The 19,136-nt window shown below is 35.1% G+C and overlaps 1 protein-coding gene across 4 annotated transcripts in view; it reads left to right on the forward strand.

The window, feature by feature from the left end:
- Positions 1–19,136, forward strand: part of COL24A1 (collagen type XXIV alpha 1 chain) — a 387,744-nt gene that overhangs the window by 97,449 nt on the left and 271,159 nt on the right. For all 4 annotated transcript variants that reach the window (XM_025417772.3, XM_025417773.3, XM_025417774.3 and 1 more), the window contains exons 15-20: positions 1,797–1,841; positions 8,743–8,796; positions 8,873–8,917; positions 9,153–9,206; positions 9,488–9,541; positions 13,873–13,926. In XM_025417772.3, the coding sequence (XP_025273557.3) occupies positions 1,797–1,841; positions 8,743–8,796; positions 8,873–8,917; positions 9,153–9,206; positions 9,488–9,541; positions 13,873–13,926 (306 nt within the window). The remainder of the gene's footprint in view (positions 1–1,796; positions 1,842–8,742; positions 8,797–8,872; positions 8,918–9,152; positions 9,207–9,487; positions 9,542–13,872; positions 13,927–19,136) is intronic.

Raw genomic sequence — 19,136 nt, forward strand, 5'->3', positions numbered from 1 at the left:
GGGGGAAGCCTTTCATGTACATGAAGATACTAACAAGCCTCATGTAAAAATTTGCTCTTAGTGATAGCTCTTTTTGACTCAAGCCTGTCATGGATCTACCTGACTTTGGGTATTTGTTTGTAGAGAAATCTCCTTTGAGACTATTCAGCTATTATTTTCAGATTAGGGAGTTGCCATTCTATAATTAGTTTAATTATATTATCAAGGAATAATGATGGATTGTTGTTTTTTTTGACATTAGAATTTTTTTTTTTTAATTCTCAAAGAACGTCTATCACCTCCCTCTAATCTATTCCATAAGATCTTAAGGTGAATTAGAGTCAGTCACTAAATCCTTATAGCTTAAATTAGGAATAGTTCCTATATTTAGATATAGGTAAAAATTACTAGTATTTATACGTAAGGCATTTGAAAGTAGTTTCTTTTTAATTCATTTTTCTAAATTAAGACTTCTTTGATTTATTTGTTAATTTAGCCAAAGTTTTATTTGTTGTAGTCTTGGCAGATGAGAGTAGAACTGATTTCCAAATAAATTGTTAAAAACCTGAATGATGTTTTAAGTAGAATGTTTACCATACTTTTCTTGCCCTTGATTCTGGGAAGCTTTTCATTTCAAGAGTAATAAAGTAAGCATTATTTACTTGTTCCTTTAATACATTTATGTCCTTGCATAACTAACTGTGAAGCCATCTTATTTAATGTTTTTGTCAGTTAAATATACATGAAGTTTGTTAGGGTTGGGGTCTTCCCATATTTAAAATATTTCTTTTTGAAATCTGCTCTTTACTTAAATATAGTGCATCTTGAAGAGTATTTTCAGGCTTTAATATCTTTTATAATATAAGAATAAACTGGATATTTTATTTTATTGGCTTATAATTCTATTTTTTACTGTACCTTATTTTCAAAACAGAACTTGAAATGCAACAAAGGCAGAGGGACTGTTCCTGTACTTTGTATCATGTAAATAATGTAACAGTGCCATGGAGTGAATTAGGAATGATCATAATGGTTATAATGACAGGTTCAAAGGATCATCACAAATCTATTGGAAAAATTAATATTGATAATTTAAAATCTCATTTATTGTATACATAATTAATGATATTGGCAATTTCTTACATTTGTGAGAAAATTTTCAAAACCTTTTATACATTATGACAGTTTTCATTGTGATCTCTACTAGTGAGAACAAATGTTATTACTCCTTTTCTTTTTTTTAAAGTTAGCTCCATGCCCACTGTGGGACCCAGAGCAGGGCTTAAACTCACAACCCTGAGATCAAGACCTGAGCTGAGATCAAGACCTAAGCTGACACTTTAACAAATTGACCCTCCCAGGTGCCCCAAATGTTATTATTCCTATTTTATAAATGAGAAAAGTGAAGTGTAGAGAATTTAAATATTATGCTTCAAGAATGGGTAGTGTTTTAAATCATCTGAAAATGCTCCTCTAACTCCATATGCTGACCACCCATTTTTATATATATTATACATAGGTTGGTTGTATCTACAATCCTGATGATTTATAGGATTTACTTCCTTTATTAAATACATAAAAGACACAGAACAATCTATATCCTAGGCTAGGTGGTAGTCCTGGCTTCCAAAAACTTGGAGCCAAGGGCATTTTTGAAGAACATAAACTACCACCAGAGATTTGCACTCCTTAAGAGGATGCATAATGTAAAATTTGATATATATATTTTTTTCTGGAAGTGTTTGGTTTGTCTTTAGAAAATACCTTTAGTTGTTTGCAATTGTATTTAACCAACTGTGTACATTTCTTTTACATAGGGTCTTGTAGGTAGCATTGGTCCTCCGGGATTTCCTGGGCTTAGAGTAAGTATCAAGCATTAAAATTCCTATAAAATACTGTGTTTATATTTGTTAGATGCATTTTAAAATCTTTAGAAAAATTAGATGTTTCAGTGTCATTGTTGGATATCAGCCTTGCTCAAATGTATTTTCCCACCAGTTACACAAATTAGACTAGCATTATGAGTCAAAAAATTAAACTTTATGATAGCCTAAAACAACAAATTTCTACAGATTTATGTGTACATCTGTATTTATGTCTGTCTCATTAATAGACACTTAAGACTCCGTTTCTTCAAAAGTATGGCATCAAACAGCCACTTCTCTCCTTTGAAAGGCTTTTATACCATCTGGCCTGGATAGATACAGATAGGTCTAAATATCATGCCATACCATATCATAGAAAATGGTAACTGTAGATTTTATTTCCAGAATAAAATTGAATTGATAGTTGGGAAACATCTTGAACAACAGACTGTAGTTGCATTTCACTACTGCTACTAAACATTTTATTTTATTTTTAAAAAGAATTTATTCATTCATTCATTCATTCATTCATTCATTCATGAGAGACACAGAAAAAGAGATAGAGAGAGAGACAGAGACCTAGGCAGAGGGAGAAGCAGGCTCCATTCAAGGAACCTGATGTGGGACTCAGTCCCAGATCCTGGGATCACGCCCTGAGCCAAAGGTAGACGCTCAACCACTGAGCCACCCAGGTGTCCCTGCTGCTAAACATTTGATACCTAATTCATTATACTAGGGGCACCTGGGTAGCTTAGTCGGTTGAGAGTCTGCCTTTGGCTCAGGTCATTCTCCCGGGGTCCTGGGATTGAGCCCCACATAGGGCTCCCTACACAGTCTACTTCTCTCTCTCTGCCCCCCTCCCCTGCTTGTGTGTTCGCTCTCTGTCAAATAAATAAAATCTTAAAAAAATAACTTATTAAACTAAAAGTGTGATTGTATTATTTGTCCACTTAATAATTTTTTATTCAGTGAATTTAACTCTGAGTTTTACTGGAGTTTCTGATGTAGGCAAAGTAAAATTTAGTAAAGGCAATTCTGTAGAGACCAAAATAATGCACTCCAGATATATAGTTATCAGATAAATTTGAGATTATTCACTAAAGCAAACAGGTGGCTACTTATGCCATAACTTCATAAATATATTTCTCTCAGTCACTTAAAGTTCACGGCAGGGATGTAAGTTGCAGATCTTTTATATAAATTTAGAGCCATGTGGTTTAATAGTCAGCTGAGCTAAAGGCAAGATTGACATACTTTTATGCAATGTAAGGAGCCCAATGAAAATAGAATCTTACAAGTAAACTATGTGTATCCATATAAAAATAGGAAGTGACCATGGGCAGAGGTAAGATTTTCCCCCCAAATCAGCTTACAGCTTGCTCTAACACATCAAGTAGGTAATTGAACTCCAGAGTTTTATACCATAAATTACAGCCACAATTATTTGTAGTTTGAACTTGAACACACACCTTTTGAGTCTAAATTTAATGTTTTTTTCCCCACCTAAACTGCCCCAAGGCAGAAGGTGACAACTTGACCAAAGGAATACATCAAGAGTTCAGTTACTGAAACTATTGTAAAAATCAACATAACAACTTTTAACTTGCCATTTGGGGTTGGCAAGAGTATAATTAAGAGTCAGAGAACATGAATGAGTCTGGGATATTTAAACTTTTACATATAATATTCATATACTAATAATGAAATTAGCAATAGAGGCTCTCTTTAAAAAAAAAAAAGATTTATTTATTTTTTAAGGACAGAAAGAGAGAGCGAGGGAGGGAAGGGCAAAGAAGAGAATCTCCAGCAGACTCCCTGCTAAGCACACAGCCCAACACAGGGCTTGCTCTTGTGACCCTGAGGTCATGACCTGAGCCAGAACCAAAGATTGGATGCTTAACCAATTCTTCCACCCAATCACCCTAATAATAGCTCACTTTTATTTAGTATTTTCTATGTGCTAGTCATAGTGCTAGGTTATTTAATTCTCAGAACAAGCCAAGGCCACTCAGTTTCTGAGTGATAGTTTCTATTGAAGCCAGGTGATCTAAACTAAAGCCCAAAATTCTACCCATGTGTCATGCCACCTTCTTAAAACTTATAGTACCTTAAAATATATGCCATTTATCTTATGAGATTTCTTTAGGCTTCATGAGAAGCTCTATGCAAAGGTGGAACCCAAAAACCCAAAGGACCAGTTTTTTTTTTTTTCTTTTTTTTCTGAGAACTTGGATAGGATTAAACCTGTAGGCAATAGTCAGTGGCCTTTCCAATGGGGGAAGGAAAGGAAACTGGGGAAGGTAGTTGGATTCCAAAGATATTCCTTACACATGCTTCACTCAACCTATCAGTTGGTTAGCTCAGAAGCTTCTGCTATTATGCTGAAGTTTAAGACCAAAATCTTAGCAGGTCTAGTCTGTTTTGGTTCTTAACTGCATCTTCAGACATACTTTGTGCCCTGGCAAAACTGTTTATTCTCAGATGCCACGCAGCTTTCCTATGATATGGCCTTTGCACTTGAGCTTGTTGGTCTACCTGAAACACTTAACTTTCACTTTTCTACCTAGTAGTTAATTCTTACTCGTTTTTCAATTCCAGGATTTAGCACAGTTCCAACACATAATAGTGCTTAGTAAAATCAACTGGTTGGGGTTTTTGTTTTGTCCTTTCTCTTTCTCAATTTACTCTTTAGTTAATGGGAAGAGATTTCTTTTCCACAGAATAGAAAATGCCTAATGATACTAACAGTCATCTTTGTAATCCTCATCTCTACATCGATATGTATAGTACTTCATACTTTTCAAAGTACTTTCACATACATATCTCATTTGTTCCTCGAGTAGACAGAGCAGGTATTACTACCTCCGTTTTACATTTATTAAATTTTAAAATCAGCGTGAGCACCGGCTATCAAATCATGAACTAGATGCTAGGCCTAAAAATACAAACAAGATTTCTGTTTTTGGCAACATTATAATCTAATGACATAGAAGGAAAAATAGGTGATATCATATGATTTGATCACTGCTATAATGGACAAAAACCACTGAAAAAGGTGCAATTTATGTTATCTTGAGAGGGGAGGCTTTGCAGAAAAGATGTGTTTTAACTGTATCTTGAAGATTGTGCATGGATGGAGAGGAGTAGATAGGAAATGGGCTCTTTAGGAAGAAGAATGTCTCTTTAAATGCACGGAAGAGGTGAAAAAATGCAATGTTTGGGCAATGGAAAGAGGAGCAGTAGGATTGTAGCCTAGGAAGTATGGGGGGATGGGAGTAGAATGGAAAGAGGAGAGGTTATGAAGATAATTGGGAAAGATTTGCATAGAACATTTATATTTCACAGCAAACAGTTTTGCTTGCTCTGTTTATCTGCAAGCACACATCTGCTTGTTTCCTTACAGGAAGCAAGTTTCTGACAAGAGAGGAGACGGCTTTCTCTAAATGATTTTTTCTTACAGATGATTGTCATTTGCTTTCTTAATTAGTGATAGTGATTATGACTTGTGAGTGTGGGTGGGTGTGGTTGGAAAGCCTGAAGAGGAACCCACAGTCTTCTCTATAGCGTGTTCACTCATAGGAGCCCGAATTGGCTAGCAGCTGCTGGTTTTATGTGAAGAACCTATCCTTGGGTCTCTGTTTCTTTGACTCACTTTGATTCAAAAATTCTTTATTATTTCTGACTGTGAGGGAGGCTCTTCTGCCTTTGGTGTTGTATCCCAGACACCCTCAGCTAAGCTGCCACGCATGGAAGTATTTCTCCTGTCTGCTCCGTCTTCTCATGGAAGAGGAGTGTGGTAAGCAGCGAGTGCTGAAGGCTTTCAGATTATCCTTGTGGAACCAAAAACTGCTCTTAGCTTATCACGGGTTGCTTTGAGAAAGCTGTATTTTTTCAGGACTAGGATTTTCCACACGATTTGTAACATACCACAAAATGTTTGCTGCTTCTTGGAGGTTTTTATACCCATGCTATTTTAATTATTGATTTCCTATTTTACTAAATCTTTATAACATGTATGTTCTTTGATATCTCTCCACACTTACTATTTTGTGATATTTCTTCTAGAGTCACTAAAAAGTAAAATAGTAGATTGTGCACCCAAAGTACATTCATCTAATTAGTCTATGCGCAGTCTTCTATTTAACAAAACAAAGTTAATATTATTGCCTATAGAAAAAAACCCAACAGGATGACAACGAAATATTTGCTTATTTGTTTATAAGATATTTTTTCCATACTTACCTAGATTATTACTGCATAATTTCCAGACAGAAATGTTTATTGTATTTTTTGAAACTCATTATTTTTAAAGCTATGAACTTTGAATAAACTAGCCTCTGTAATTATAAGAGCAGTTGTTTCCTACTGACGGAATTTGTGATATATTAATATTGCAATCTATTTATTAAGTTGGAAAGTATTACTCTTTTCTTCTCACAGTCTCTCATATATGTCAGGATTAAACATGCTGGAAATAATTTATCTCCATTATATTTCACAGACTTTAGGACTCACTCAAAAGTAAAGATGTCATATTTTCCATTCTGAAATTTGTATTATATAAATGTAGACTATTAGCAATGCTCTGTTATGTTGGGAGATTAGAGCTCTAGAATCACTGTTTAAGGTTTTTTTTTTCTGAAGTATAATTAACATACAGCATTATATTAGTTTCAGGTGTACAAAATAATCATTCAGTAATTCTGTACATTAATCAGTGCTCATCATGATAACTGTACTCTTAATCCCATTTATGTATTTCAGCCACCCCCCCAACTAACCTCTAGCAGCTACCAGTTTGTTCTCTGTATTTAAGAATCTGTTTTTTTGTCTTTTTTCTTTGTTCATTTGTTTTGTTTTTTATTTTTTTAAGATTTTAAAAAATTTATATATTCATGATAGACACAGAGAGAGAGAGAGAGAGAGAGAGGGTCAGAGACACGGGCAGAGGGAGAAGCAGGCTCCACGCCAAGAGCCCAATGCTGGACTTGATCCGGGGACTCCAGGACCATGCCCTGTCCCAAAAGCAGGCGCTAAACCACTGAGCCACCCAGGGATCCCCTGTTCATTTGTTTTGTTTTCTAAATTGCACTTATGAGTGAAATCCTATGGTATTTGTCTTTCTCTGTTAATTTCACTTAGCATTTTAACCTCTAGGTCCATCCATGTTGTTGCAAGTGGTAAGATCTCTTTTTTATGGCTGAGTAATATTCCTGTTGTGTGTGTATGTGTGTGTGTTTGTATACCACATCTTCTTTATCCATTCATCTATGAATGGACACTTGAATTGCTTCCATATCTTGACTGTTGTAAGTAATGCTGCCATAAGCATAGGATCCATACATCTTTTTGAATTAGTGTTTTCTTTGAATAAATGGTAGTAGTGGAATTACTGGATCAGATGTTAATTCTTTTAATTTTTTGAGGAAGGTCCATATTGTTTTTCTACAGTGGCTCCACCAATTTGCATTTCTGCCGGCGTGTGCAAGGGTTCATTTTTCTCCACATCCCCACCAACACTTGTTATTTCTTTTTGGTTTTGGCTATTCTGACAGGCTCTTCAGTATTCATTTCATACTTTATTTCAAAACTATTATGTGCCAGTTATTATGCTGGATCTGGGAAATAAAAAAATCAATAATCATGCTTCTGCTATCACAGAATGCACAGACTAGGAACATAGGAAATGAAGTACAGTGCAATATATTCACCAGTACAGAAGACCATTCCAGTATTGGTAACTATACCCTCAAAAGCTTTGAGCACGTGATAGAGAGCATGTTCAGAGAATGGAAAATAGTCCATTGTGGCTAGAGTGTGGGATTTGGAGGAGGGAGAAGTAAAAGAAGAGTAGGTAGTGAGGGCCTGGGATTCCTAAGAAATTTGGTAAAAGGGCAACACTTTTAGTATTGCCACAAAATACACCTTTAGAAGTTTTTTAATAGTTGGAAACCATAAAAAGGAGGTTTAAGGCAACTTGTTCTTTGAAGATGAAGGATGATACAGAAGCTAGGCACAGAGAGAGGTAGCAAGAGAAAGAAGGAAAATGGAAATGTCAGTGTCACAAAAAATTGTAAGTGATCCCCAAACCATTTTTTTTTTCAAATTTTACTTTTCAATACCCTTATTGTGACTATTGTCCTTTGTCTTCTAAGATGATGTATTTGAGGAGTTCTTCTAAATCACTTGCTTGCAGGAGGTGATAGTGGTTGTTATGTTTTTGAGGAATCTTGAATTGGAGAATTAAACTGAGAACTTGTTGGTGACTGTCTTTTTCATCTTCTTTCCTCCACACAACTTCAGTGTCTGTGTACATGTTATGTTCGACAAATGTTAAATAATGAATGAATGACAGGGAAGCCCAGTAGACTAGAGTCTTTTGTTCAGTCTCAGTTTATTCCAGAATTATGGTAAATTTTATAATTCTGCAAATTTCAAATCATGAAATGAAATCACTGGAATCCCTGGAACATAGTAACTACCCAATAAATCCTCAATAAAAGAGTGAAATAAAAATAGAAGAGGATCAAATGAAGTATATATTGAATACCTCCTGGGAATGTGGCACTAAAATATTTCCCTTATCTTCAAGACATTATCTAGTTGGAGAAATATTTCAAGATAAATGTCATGGACAGTTAAGCATTATAGGAAATAAAGGAAGGGGAGGATCCTTGTGGACTAGACTGGTATGAATAGACTTCAGGGAGTAGGATGACTCACTAAAGTTTCAAATATTAAAAATGTGGAGAGGAAAAGAAGTTGTGGAAGAACAAGGCACATGTGGGAGCTTAGTGAGATGAAATGTTCTTAATTAGCTAATTAATTAATTTTACCATATTCTCTTTCCAATCCTAGTGGATATTTAATGATGCCTTTCTGTCTTACTGCTTTTCAGGGCAATATTGGCCCTATTGGACCACTTGGACCTTCTGGAATTCCAGGCCCAATGGTATGTCTCTATTTGCATAATGGATATTTCCCTTTAATTTCTCTATGATGTCACAAAATATCACTTTTTTTTATAGGGTCTTTCCGGGAATAAGGGCCTACCTGGAATCAAAGGTGATAAGGTGATTTAAATATTTACATTATCATAGAAATAATTTCTTATCACATTTTTTTTAGTCAATACAATGTATCCAATATTTTGTTTCTAAATATGAGATCTAATCTGTACTGTCAATCATACAATTTTCTCAGAAGTAGTAAAAATAGAGAATCTATTCTTCTCTAATTAATACTTACTTTTTAATATTATTATGTTTGTGTTGCTTACATGACTTTGTATGAAATTGTGCTTTCTAGGGTGAACAAGGCATTATAGGAGAGCCAGGAGAACCAGGGTATCCTGGAGACAAGGTAACTTTTTTTTTTTTTTTTTTTTTTTACCATTAAGTTTATATAAATACAAAAATTCAGTGAAAAAGTATAAATTCTTTGAAAGGATTGGAGTAATGATTATTTTAGCTATGTAGTTTATTAGGATATGGTATCAAAACTGGTTTTACACATCTTGTTTGAAGTGATTTTCTCAAAGTTTTTAGATTAACTCTATGAATTTTTTAAGTAGTTTGTAAATAGAGGCATAGCTGCCTTTTGTGGTATAATAGCTTTCATCTTCTGTTATTCTCTTCCTGAAGGGTGCTGTTGGTGTTTCAGGACCACCAGGGATGAGAGGAAAGCCAGGGCCTTCAGTAGGTTTGAACTTTTGCTCTGCTTTTTCCAATTAACAAAGTATATATCATGGCATGAATCTTTGACACTTGTTGGTATTAGTGGAATATAAGAAGTAGGATATAAACCTACCAGTCTGGCATTCTTTCTCTTCAGTTTTAGGGTACAGTTAATCCAGGTTTTCAACTCACATTCCATTCTTCCTGCCACACCCTCATGCCAGGCCAAAACCAAGTTTCTGTGAGCCCTAAAGGTCTTGTTTGATCAGTTATGGATAGTATTTAAAGTTAACAATGGATATTTAGGGTAGAAAATACAAAATATTTTGAATAATTTAATTTTTCCAAATATCTTTCAATCCAGCATATTTCATTAAAGAAATATCATGAACTCTGCCTCTCTCTCTCTCTGTCTCTCTCATGCATAAAGTAAATAAAATCTTAACAAAAAAAAAGAAATATCATGAAGAAAAGGTAGCATGCCACACTCTGTGGGCACAAATATTCTACTTCTTTGGCTTTTTTTTTTTTTTTTTTTTAACCTTTGGGCATCAATTAGTTGGAAAAAAAAGAGTATCTTATATTGCAGTTAACATGAAACCCAGCTCAAACTAAAATTACTAATTAAAATCACTTAAATAATGGTTAAAACATGAGTTAAAAGTATGTCTCTCTACATTGAAAGTCATAATAATTACTATAGCTAAGATTTATTGAATGTTTACAAAGTACTGGTCACAATCCTAAGGTCTATACCTCTAATTTAATCTTTACAAAAATCATATGAAGTTGGTACTATTATTATTCTTATTTCACAGATTAGGGAAACTGAGATACAGAGTTAAAATAATTTGCCCAAGTTTCCTTAGTTAGTTGCTGGTCACCTGGGAAAACCTAGGTAATCATATATGTCAGAGCTCAGATGCTTAGCCACTCAACACTGTGCTCAACACTGTGCCACACTGTTGTAGGATTTAATATTTTAAGATTGTTTTAGCATTTCAATATTGATTACAACTCAAGGTGAAAGTGCTTGTAGATAGAAAAAGGTAGATGAAAAATTATAATTTATTAAGGTAACATTATAACATATATTTTAAAAAGAGTGTCATTCCCTGAGCAAATCATCGTGTTTCCCTCTGTCACCTCCCATCTAAGGCTTGTTTATTTTTTGTCAGAGGAAGCAGTATTAAGTTATATGCCTCATTCTGTATGACTTCTAAAAGTGACAGCATTTCATATACATCTCTCAGGAATTATTTATCCCAAAGAACAATTCTCAGTGTCTTTTTGTCAAGTGACATGCTGTGGTAGGCTTCACTAGTTTTTTGCCCTGGACTCAGAGTTAACCTGGCCAGTCATGTACCCAGACTCATGCTCTGGAGTTGAATCTCAAAAATTCCAAAGTAGATAAATAAGGGGCATAAGAATAGGTCATGAAACTAACAAAAACCTTCTGTTTTTCAATGATTATTCTCATCATGTAACAGGAACTTACAATATCTGCAGTGGTTTGTAAAGTAAGACCCTAGACTTCTTCCATCCTCATTGTTCATAACATGAGGGTTTTCTTTCAACACACTTTCTAAGGTCAATATTATGTAATAAGTGGTATCAATATTATTGTTATACTTTACAATTGATTACTTAAGAAAACTAAAGTCATCTATCATGCTTATACAAAGTAAATCTTTTTAATGTCTCCTTTACTTTTTGCTACAGTTTATATTGATAGTATGTTTATTATAGGGCAGAGGGGATAACACTGCTCTGAGAAAGAAGAGACTTAGATTTTAATCCTAGCTCTGATACTGATTTGCTATGACCTTGAGCATTTAACCACTGTGATATTCAGTTTCTTGTTTAAACTGGGAGTCAGACTATATTATATTTAAGTTTCCTTGCAAATCTGTGACTTTTTAGTTCCCTTTCTCAGTGATGGTGCTTACCAGTATTTCTCTAGTCTAAACTAAAGGAAAGGTGGAGAGCCTGTTTCACCTTTAACATAATGTCTTAAAACTTCATATTATTTTTTCCTGGAATAAATCACCAGAAGCAACACTAATGTGATTTTTTAGGGCCGTGATACAGGGAGCATAAGGTGATAAGAGTGAGGGGTTTACTTGCCCATTTTGTACCTTTCTATATTAATAAAAAATACATTTTTAATGTCATTGGGGATTACTTTCATAGGAGTTAGTTGACCATTTTTTGTTTTATCAAGCCTTTGAAAAATATATGCATCAGACTGAAGATAGGAGAGAGACTTATGAATTAATATTTGTGAGTCTTTAGTGTCTCACTTTATCACTTGTTTGTATGTTATTAATAGAAAAAATTAGGAGATTTGACCTGGAAATCTCCTAATTTTGAACGGGGACACCGAATCTGTTATATTAAAAAGAAATTATCCAAGTTAATGCCTATCTAAATCATTTGTTCACTATCATGAAAAGAATATCAAAGTCATAAGGATGTCTTTATTTTATATCTCCTACTTTTGGTTGCTTGTTTTCTAAGATGCTGGAGTTAGTGATACTTTTCTTTCCAAATAAATCTAAGTTGTAACATTGAGAGAAGACTTACAGAATAAAAGAATGTCCTGATCTGAAAGGCTTTTAATGTTTTGCAACAGGGAATCTTTCACACTACAAGTATTTAAAATCCAGAGATAACTACCAATGAGAAGTTAAGAAAATTCTTTCCTTAGAATAAAGCAAAGACAATTATTATGTCTTTCCACATTTTTAACTAGAAGTTGTCAGTTATAGAAGTTTACTTAATCATTACTCCATTGTCTAAAATTTACCTGAAAACTCAGTTTAAAAAAAAAAAAAAAGACGACATTCAAGGAAACTACCAGTTGAAAAATTTCAAAATGAAGATTTATTCTGAAGAAAGTAATTTTTCCAAAATTTGTATTTTTAAACATCTGGTTGTCAATTAACTTTTCTGAAAACGAAGACCTAGGGAATCCTATTTTTCCTCAAAACCTATAAATTTAGCTTGTTGTTTGGTTTTGGCCACCAGAGGTCTCCAGTGAGAGCCCTATCTTTCTTTAGAGAAATACCATTTTAAGAATTTGACTCCTAGATACTGATTATGATGAATTATGATTTTGTTTCTTTAGGAGAACTTGAATCAAGTTTTATGTAACACTTCATTGCTTTTTTCTAGATTTGATTGCAGTAGTTATATTGTGTACTGTTTTATATCCGGATACCCGAATACTTAAGGACTGTATGAGAATGGCTTAAGTGGTTATGGAAAACTGAGCTTTACTTCTTGAATCATGGATAAACACATATTGTATCCTGTAATTGTATGTAATCTGAGACCTATTAAGTCAAATTTGAAACTCATATAGAAACTTAGTATGACAGAAATAATTTTAATTCAATAGTTTCTTGTTGTTGTTGTTTTATGAAAATAAGGGTATCAGACAACTGTCTCCTTTCATCTCTTGAGAATATGTCCAGCCTTCTCCGGTTTCAGGCTTTCTGACCATTTTTCTCTCCACTGAACTTCCTCTCCAGCTCTAATTTCACGCTGTTAACCCAAATGTCAGAAAATGGCTTCAGAGATACTTAAAACAAATCCTCAACATTTTAATTTAATGATCCAAACAATCTAGGAATTTTAGGTATCCAAGAGAGAGAAGGATGTGAAAGGAAGGATTAAAGGTTACAAAATTGGTTAACATTTATTTCCAGGCACTGTGTAAGCTAAGCACCTTAAATATATTATCTCATTTAATCCTCACAATTACCCTGTTACAATGTTAGTACTTGTTATCATTATTATTTCTATTGTTAAGAAAACTGAGGCTAAGAAAGATTTAGCAGCAGGGATTTAAATCCAGATGATTCTAAATTATTAACCCAGGCGGCCTCTTGTAGTATCAAAGGAGAAAGGAATTTTCAAGGACAGTCCCAGACTCTGGTTGATTATGGAAACAGCTCCACATCTAGAGTCCCGAACTTTGTTAAGTCAAACTTTATTGCCTTATCTCTGGGTAACAGACACATATCCATGCATTTTTTTTTTTTCTTGATTTGAGCACTTGACTCAATTTGTTTGTATCTCCAAGATTAGGAGTAAACATATATTACATCCACACACATTTTATTTAAATAAGTTTTCCATAGTGATGATGGTTACAAATTAAGTCCTTCTGAATGGCAGTTACAACTCTGTTTGACACAATATATTGACTGTTGTTTGCTGAAAAGTCGTTATAATTTTGTGTGGCATAATACATTGAGTTCTGTTTGCTTATTATACATCTATTTCCATTTCATATTGTATTTATTAGATTAATGCTTACAATTTTATCCCCACCCCTATTTTAGGGCCAGGTGGGTGACCCAGGACCCCAAGGACCATGTGGCCCTCCAGGACCAGAGGTAAAATGTTAGTTGGAAGATAATAAATTTGAAACAAAAGTCATAATAATTAAACTTGATTGTAAAACATGTTTTTATATAATAGGCTTAAGAAAGATTCTCATTAAAATTTACATCTTTGTAAATAGTTTGGACTAATTTTTTTTTCTACTATAGCAAAAGGTGATCCCAAGGGAATAGAAAGGTATTAGCCACATTATAGTCCTGATTCCATCACAGCTGGTTTATTTGTTCACCACAACTATTAATAACACATACTTGGGGTATGAAATCAAATTTTGGGATAAAGTCCACTTAATTTTTAATATGAAATGCTTCTAATTTTTGCTGTATGCATATATCATTTGGATCTTATATTCTAGAATAAATATAGTTAAGTCTGTAGTACATTTATCACATTTGCTTATTTATTCTTCAAAATTTTGACTTTGGCTGAATATTTGATGTAGAGTTTCTTTTTTTCCCTGCAAGTTCACATAGAACACATTCTAAGATGAAACATTTGAATTTTTTTTTTTTTAAATCAATTTATGGAGCACCTGAGTGGCTCAGTCAGTTAGGCGTCAGCCTTTGACTCAGGTCATGATCCCCACATTGGGCTCCCTGCTGAGCCTGCTTCTCCCTCTCCCTGTACTGCTCTGCCTGCTGGCGCTACCTTACTTTCTCTGTCAAATAAATAAATAAAATCTAAAAAATAAAATAAAAATCATTTTATGCATCAAAGATACATGCCACATGGAGATAAAGCTTCTAGGTGATCCCTGGGTGGCGCAGCGGTTTAGCGCCTGCCTTTGGCCCGGGCCGCGATCCTGTAATCCTGGGATCGAGTCCCGCGTCGGGCTCCTGCCATGGAACCTGCTTCTCCCTCCTCCTGTGTCTCTGCCTCTCTCTCTCTCTCTCTCTCTCTCTCTGTGTCTATCATAAATAAATAAATCTTAAAAAAAAAAAAAGCTTCTGAAGCTCACTCTAGTTCAGAAATATAAGCCAAAAAATACATGTACATACACATATAAATACACAGACACATCTAATTCAGAATCATAGATACAGTAGTAAAGCTAAGAAAATGAATTTGGCTTCAGAATAAATCAGAGCAATGAACAGTGTCAGAGCAGTAGATGGAATTTCTAGAAATAGCACTCTACCAATGTTTTCTCCCTCTCTTGGTAAACCATAAAATCTACTTCTTACCCTGCAGCTCTTCCAGGGTTGGCTGATTTCTTCAGCAAATGCCTATTCTTACTTACTGTCTCATTTAAAAACACATTGGATATTGATAAAAAAAAATCCAAAAAACTCTGTTTACCTAGTTTTATTAATAAGGAGATAAAATACAGCAATATATTGATGTTCGCATTCTGGGAAGAAGGAAATTGTTTTGAGAAACTGAAGCAATTATTAACAGATAATTAAAATAGTAACTAACACATTAATATGTTTATATCTTTTATGAGCCTGTATGCTTTTAATAATTTTTTCATACAAACCTCCCTGGAATGACTTCTGTTTACCTGTCTTCTCATACTGAGGATACAGAACCTAATTTGTTTTTTATTACCTTTAAAGATTATTATTATGAACATAGATTGTTCTGTTGTAACTTTTGTTACAGATAGGATATATGCTAGGGAGTACAGTGTCACCTCCTTTTTACTTGGTTGGAATAATTTTCTTCTTTTTCCTAAAGCCAGGATAAAGGATCCATGGGCTATGTTTTTACTTACTACTTGGTCTTCCAGAGATGTTTCTTTTTTCTCTGTTGCCTTTGAGATTTTATGATTTGCAATCATCATTCAAAACATTGTCTCATTGTGTTTGATTTCTGCACTACTAAGGTCCTGAGCTGACCCTTGTCAGACTAGTCTCATTCTACTTGCTTACCTGCATTAAATGTTTTCATTGGGCCAAAGATGTAACCTGTATTCATCTAACTGGTAGAGGGTTGTTTTGGAAAAGGAGTCTAATCTAGAGAGCATAAGTTTTTTTAATCATAAAAATGTTATGTGTAGGCAGTTGTTATATATAAGGCAACCCTTTTATCCAAATCCTCCTCAACATTAGACTTTTGGTAGAATTGCAGATCTAAGAATTTACAATAGTATGTTTATTATATCAAACCTGAAATTTCTACTTGCGCAGTAGATTAATTTTCTCAGGGTTTTTAAAAAATATTTTTATTTATTTATTCATGAGAGACCTAGAGAGAGAGGCAGAGAGACACAGGCAAAGGTAGAAGCAGGCTCCATGCAGGGAGCCTGACATGAGACTCCATCCCAGGACTCCAGGATCACGCCCTGGGCTGAAGGTGGCGCTAAACCGCTGGGGCTGCCCAGATAGGGGGTTTTAAATGTTGTGTTAAATGTAGACTTTATCCTGTAGGCAGTGATCAAAGATTTTTAAGCAAGGGAATGAAATGATCAGACTTGTGTTTTCAACATACATGTGGTAGCGAGAGCAACAGTAAATGAGAAGGAGAGGGGGAAAGGTGACAAAACTAATTAAAGGCTATTTACGAGGATAATGCAAGGCCAGGCTATAAATGATGAGGGCCTGTTACAATAGAGAAAACATGGTTTCAAGAAATAATTAGGATATACAATTCATAGCCCTTGAACCGCTCAGTTAAGTTCATTTAGTTTGTGTAAGAAAGGAGTAAGAGACAATTTTAATGTTACTTGCTTGAAGAGTTGGGTAGAATGTGGGATAACCTAAAAATAGAGAATAAAAAAAGAACGAAGAAGATATTTAGAGGTGTGGATAGAGATAATGTGTTGGTTTTGAATTTGTTAGGACAGCAGTGTCTGTTGGGCATAAAAGAAATTAGTCTGATCAGTGTATAAAAACTATAGGCCTGAAACTCAGGACTAGAGATAAACATTTGTAATTATCCACACAGCGGTATTAGATAAAGCAGTTGTAACAGATGAAATCATTTAAGGAGAGTATATGAAACAAGATTCAAAAATACTGCACCTGGACACTTGCCCCCAGAAAGCCACATTTCCTATTTATAGTGCAATTAAGCTTAAAATTAATAATATAAGAGCCATAAGATAAACTTTGGTAACTTAAAAACATACAGAAAAGAAAACAAATCACAATGGAAATTGGAAAATATTTAGAACTGGATGAGAACAAATCATTTTTTTAATTTTTAATTTTTGAGAACAAATCATTATAAAAATTTGAGTGTTAGACCTAAAGCAACACCTGGGGGGAAATTCACATTTCTGTACAAAGCAAGAAAGATCAAGAATAAATAAATTGTGCATAGCACAAATGTAGGAAATTTTTCACAGGGAGAAGGAAGTTAAAAGAAAAGAAATAGGGTAGATTCTGTTTTCTCTGTAAGTAGGAGGCAATCGCAAGAGTAAGAGGACTGTGTGTGCAGAAAGAGGGCACTTGAGGCAATCTCTGAAGAGTAAATGGAGGAGTAGCTGGAGACTTATAAAATAATTTCTGAGTTGTATTAAGAACTCAGCTGAGATTGAAAAACCAGCTTCTCAGAACTTCCTACTGGCTGAAATAGTAAAACATGATCAGTTATATGAATCTCTTCTTCCTTGTATAAAAAACACATTAATTGTTCAAAAGAAGGGCAACAGTTCATGGTATTGTGTGATTTCCATCTTTCTGTTTAGATTAATGATGTCATAATGCCAAAATACAATTCAGTAAAAGTAATCCTATTAGGGGCCAAAATGATGACACCTAGGTTTATACTTCTGTGATAGCTTTTGTTAATTATTGGGTGAGAAAAGATTGAAGTTGGTATCTGAAAAATAACCTATTTATCTCTGTGTTAATGGTCTTACTCATGTCTTTCACGTCCAGTGAGTATCCCTATGATCATTACTTTAAACTCTCTATCAGGCATGTTACTTATATCTGTTTCACTTAAATCTCTGGCCGTGGACTTGTCCTGTTCTTTCACTTGGGATAAATTTCTCTGTCTTCTCATTTTTTCTAAGTCTCTGTGCCTGTTTCTCTGTGTTAGGAAAGTCAACTACGTCTGCTGTTTTGGAGGGTAATGGCCTTATGAAGAAGAGGTCCTGAATTGCCCTGCTGTGTGGTGTACCCTGTTCCCCAGGGTCTGGTACTTCCGAAAGTGTTTCCAGAGTATGTGTGCTTTGCTGTTTTGTCCTGACTGCTTTATCCATCAGGCCAGTCATCTGCAGAAGCTCTGTTTGCCTATTGTGAGGAGTGTTTGGTCCCTGGCCTGAATGTGGCACAGTTTTAACTAGGTGTTTGTGAAATGAGACCTGTTGCCACTGCCACTGGAACTGATGCTCTGCAAACCCCCACACTGGGAGATGCAATGTGAGCAGGAGTTTGGGCTGATCTTATAGGGGAAAGGTCTGTGGGCACTGAAGCAAGCATGCCTGGGAGAGGTGATTCCACTGGAGCACAGCATGGCAGGGTTTGGTGTAAGCAAGTTAGGTAGAGAGTACTGGACTGTGCTGGTTTCTGCAGGGCAGCCTGTACTTATACTGAGGTGCGGGGTGGGGGGTGGGAGAGAAATGGCTGTAGCCAGTTATTTTGTTCCCAGAGGGGTCTTTCCATGAACACTGCCTCATTGGGACATGTTCTGAGATGAACAAATAGCCTTCGGACTGTTTGCCCCAGGCATTCTTCAGATTGCTGTTTCCATGCTGTATGTCAATGGGCTGTTTGCCTGCCTTCTCTCCAAGATCAGAGCAGTGCCCTCTGGGATCTATCCCAGACATACTTACTGACCTTTAAAACTCCAGACTTTAAGCCCTGCTGCTTGCAAGAACTCACAAAATTTGGCCCCCTCACTTTCCAAGCCATTGCTGTGGGATTCATTTTCTCTCTCTGCTCCTCTGTGTGCTAGTCTGTATCTCACCCTTCTCCACAATTGCAGCTCCCTCCCCACCACATCAGCCTTAATCCATTTCTTTAGAAAACCACATCTCTGCACTTTCTACCTTCTTTGACGTGGCCTTTTCTCTACCTTTAGTTGTGGAGTTTGTTCTGCCATTCTTCAGGTCAATTTCTGGGGGTATTTAGGAGGAGTTAATAGTTATCTAGTTGTATTTGCAGGACAAGGTGAGCCTAGGGTTCTTCTCTGCCACCATCTTCCCTCCTTCATATCACATCTTTATCCATTCACCCATCAAATAAAATATTTTTAGATTGTTTCCATAACTTGCCTATTGTGAATAATGCAGTGAACATAGGAGTGTGTA

The sequence above is a fragment of the Canis lupus genome, chromosome 6 (assembly GCF_003254725.2).
Source record: "Canis lupus dingo isolate Sandy chromosome 6, ASM325472v2, whole genome shotgun sequence".
NCBI lineage: Eukaryota > Metazoa > Chordata > Mammalia > Carnivora > Canidae > Canis > Canis lupus.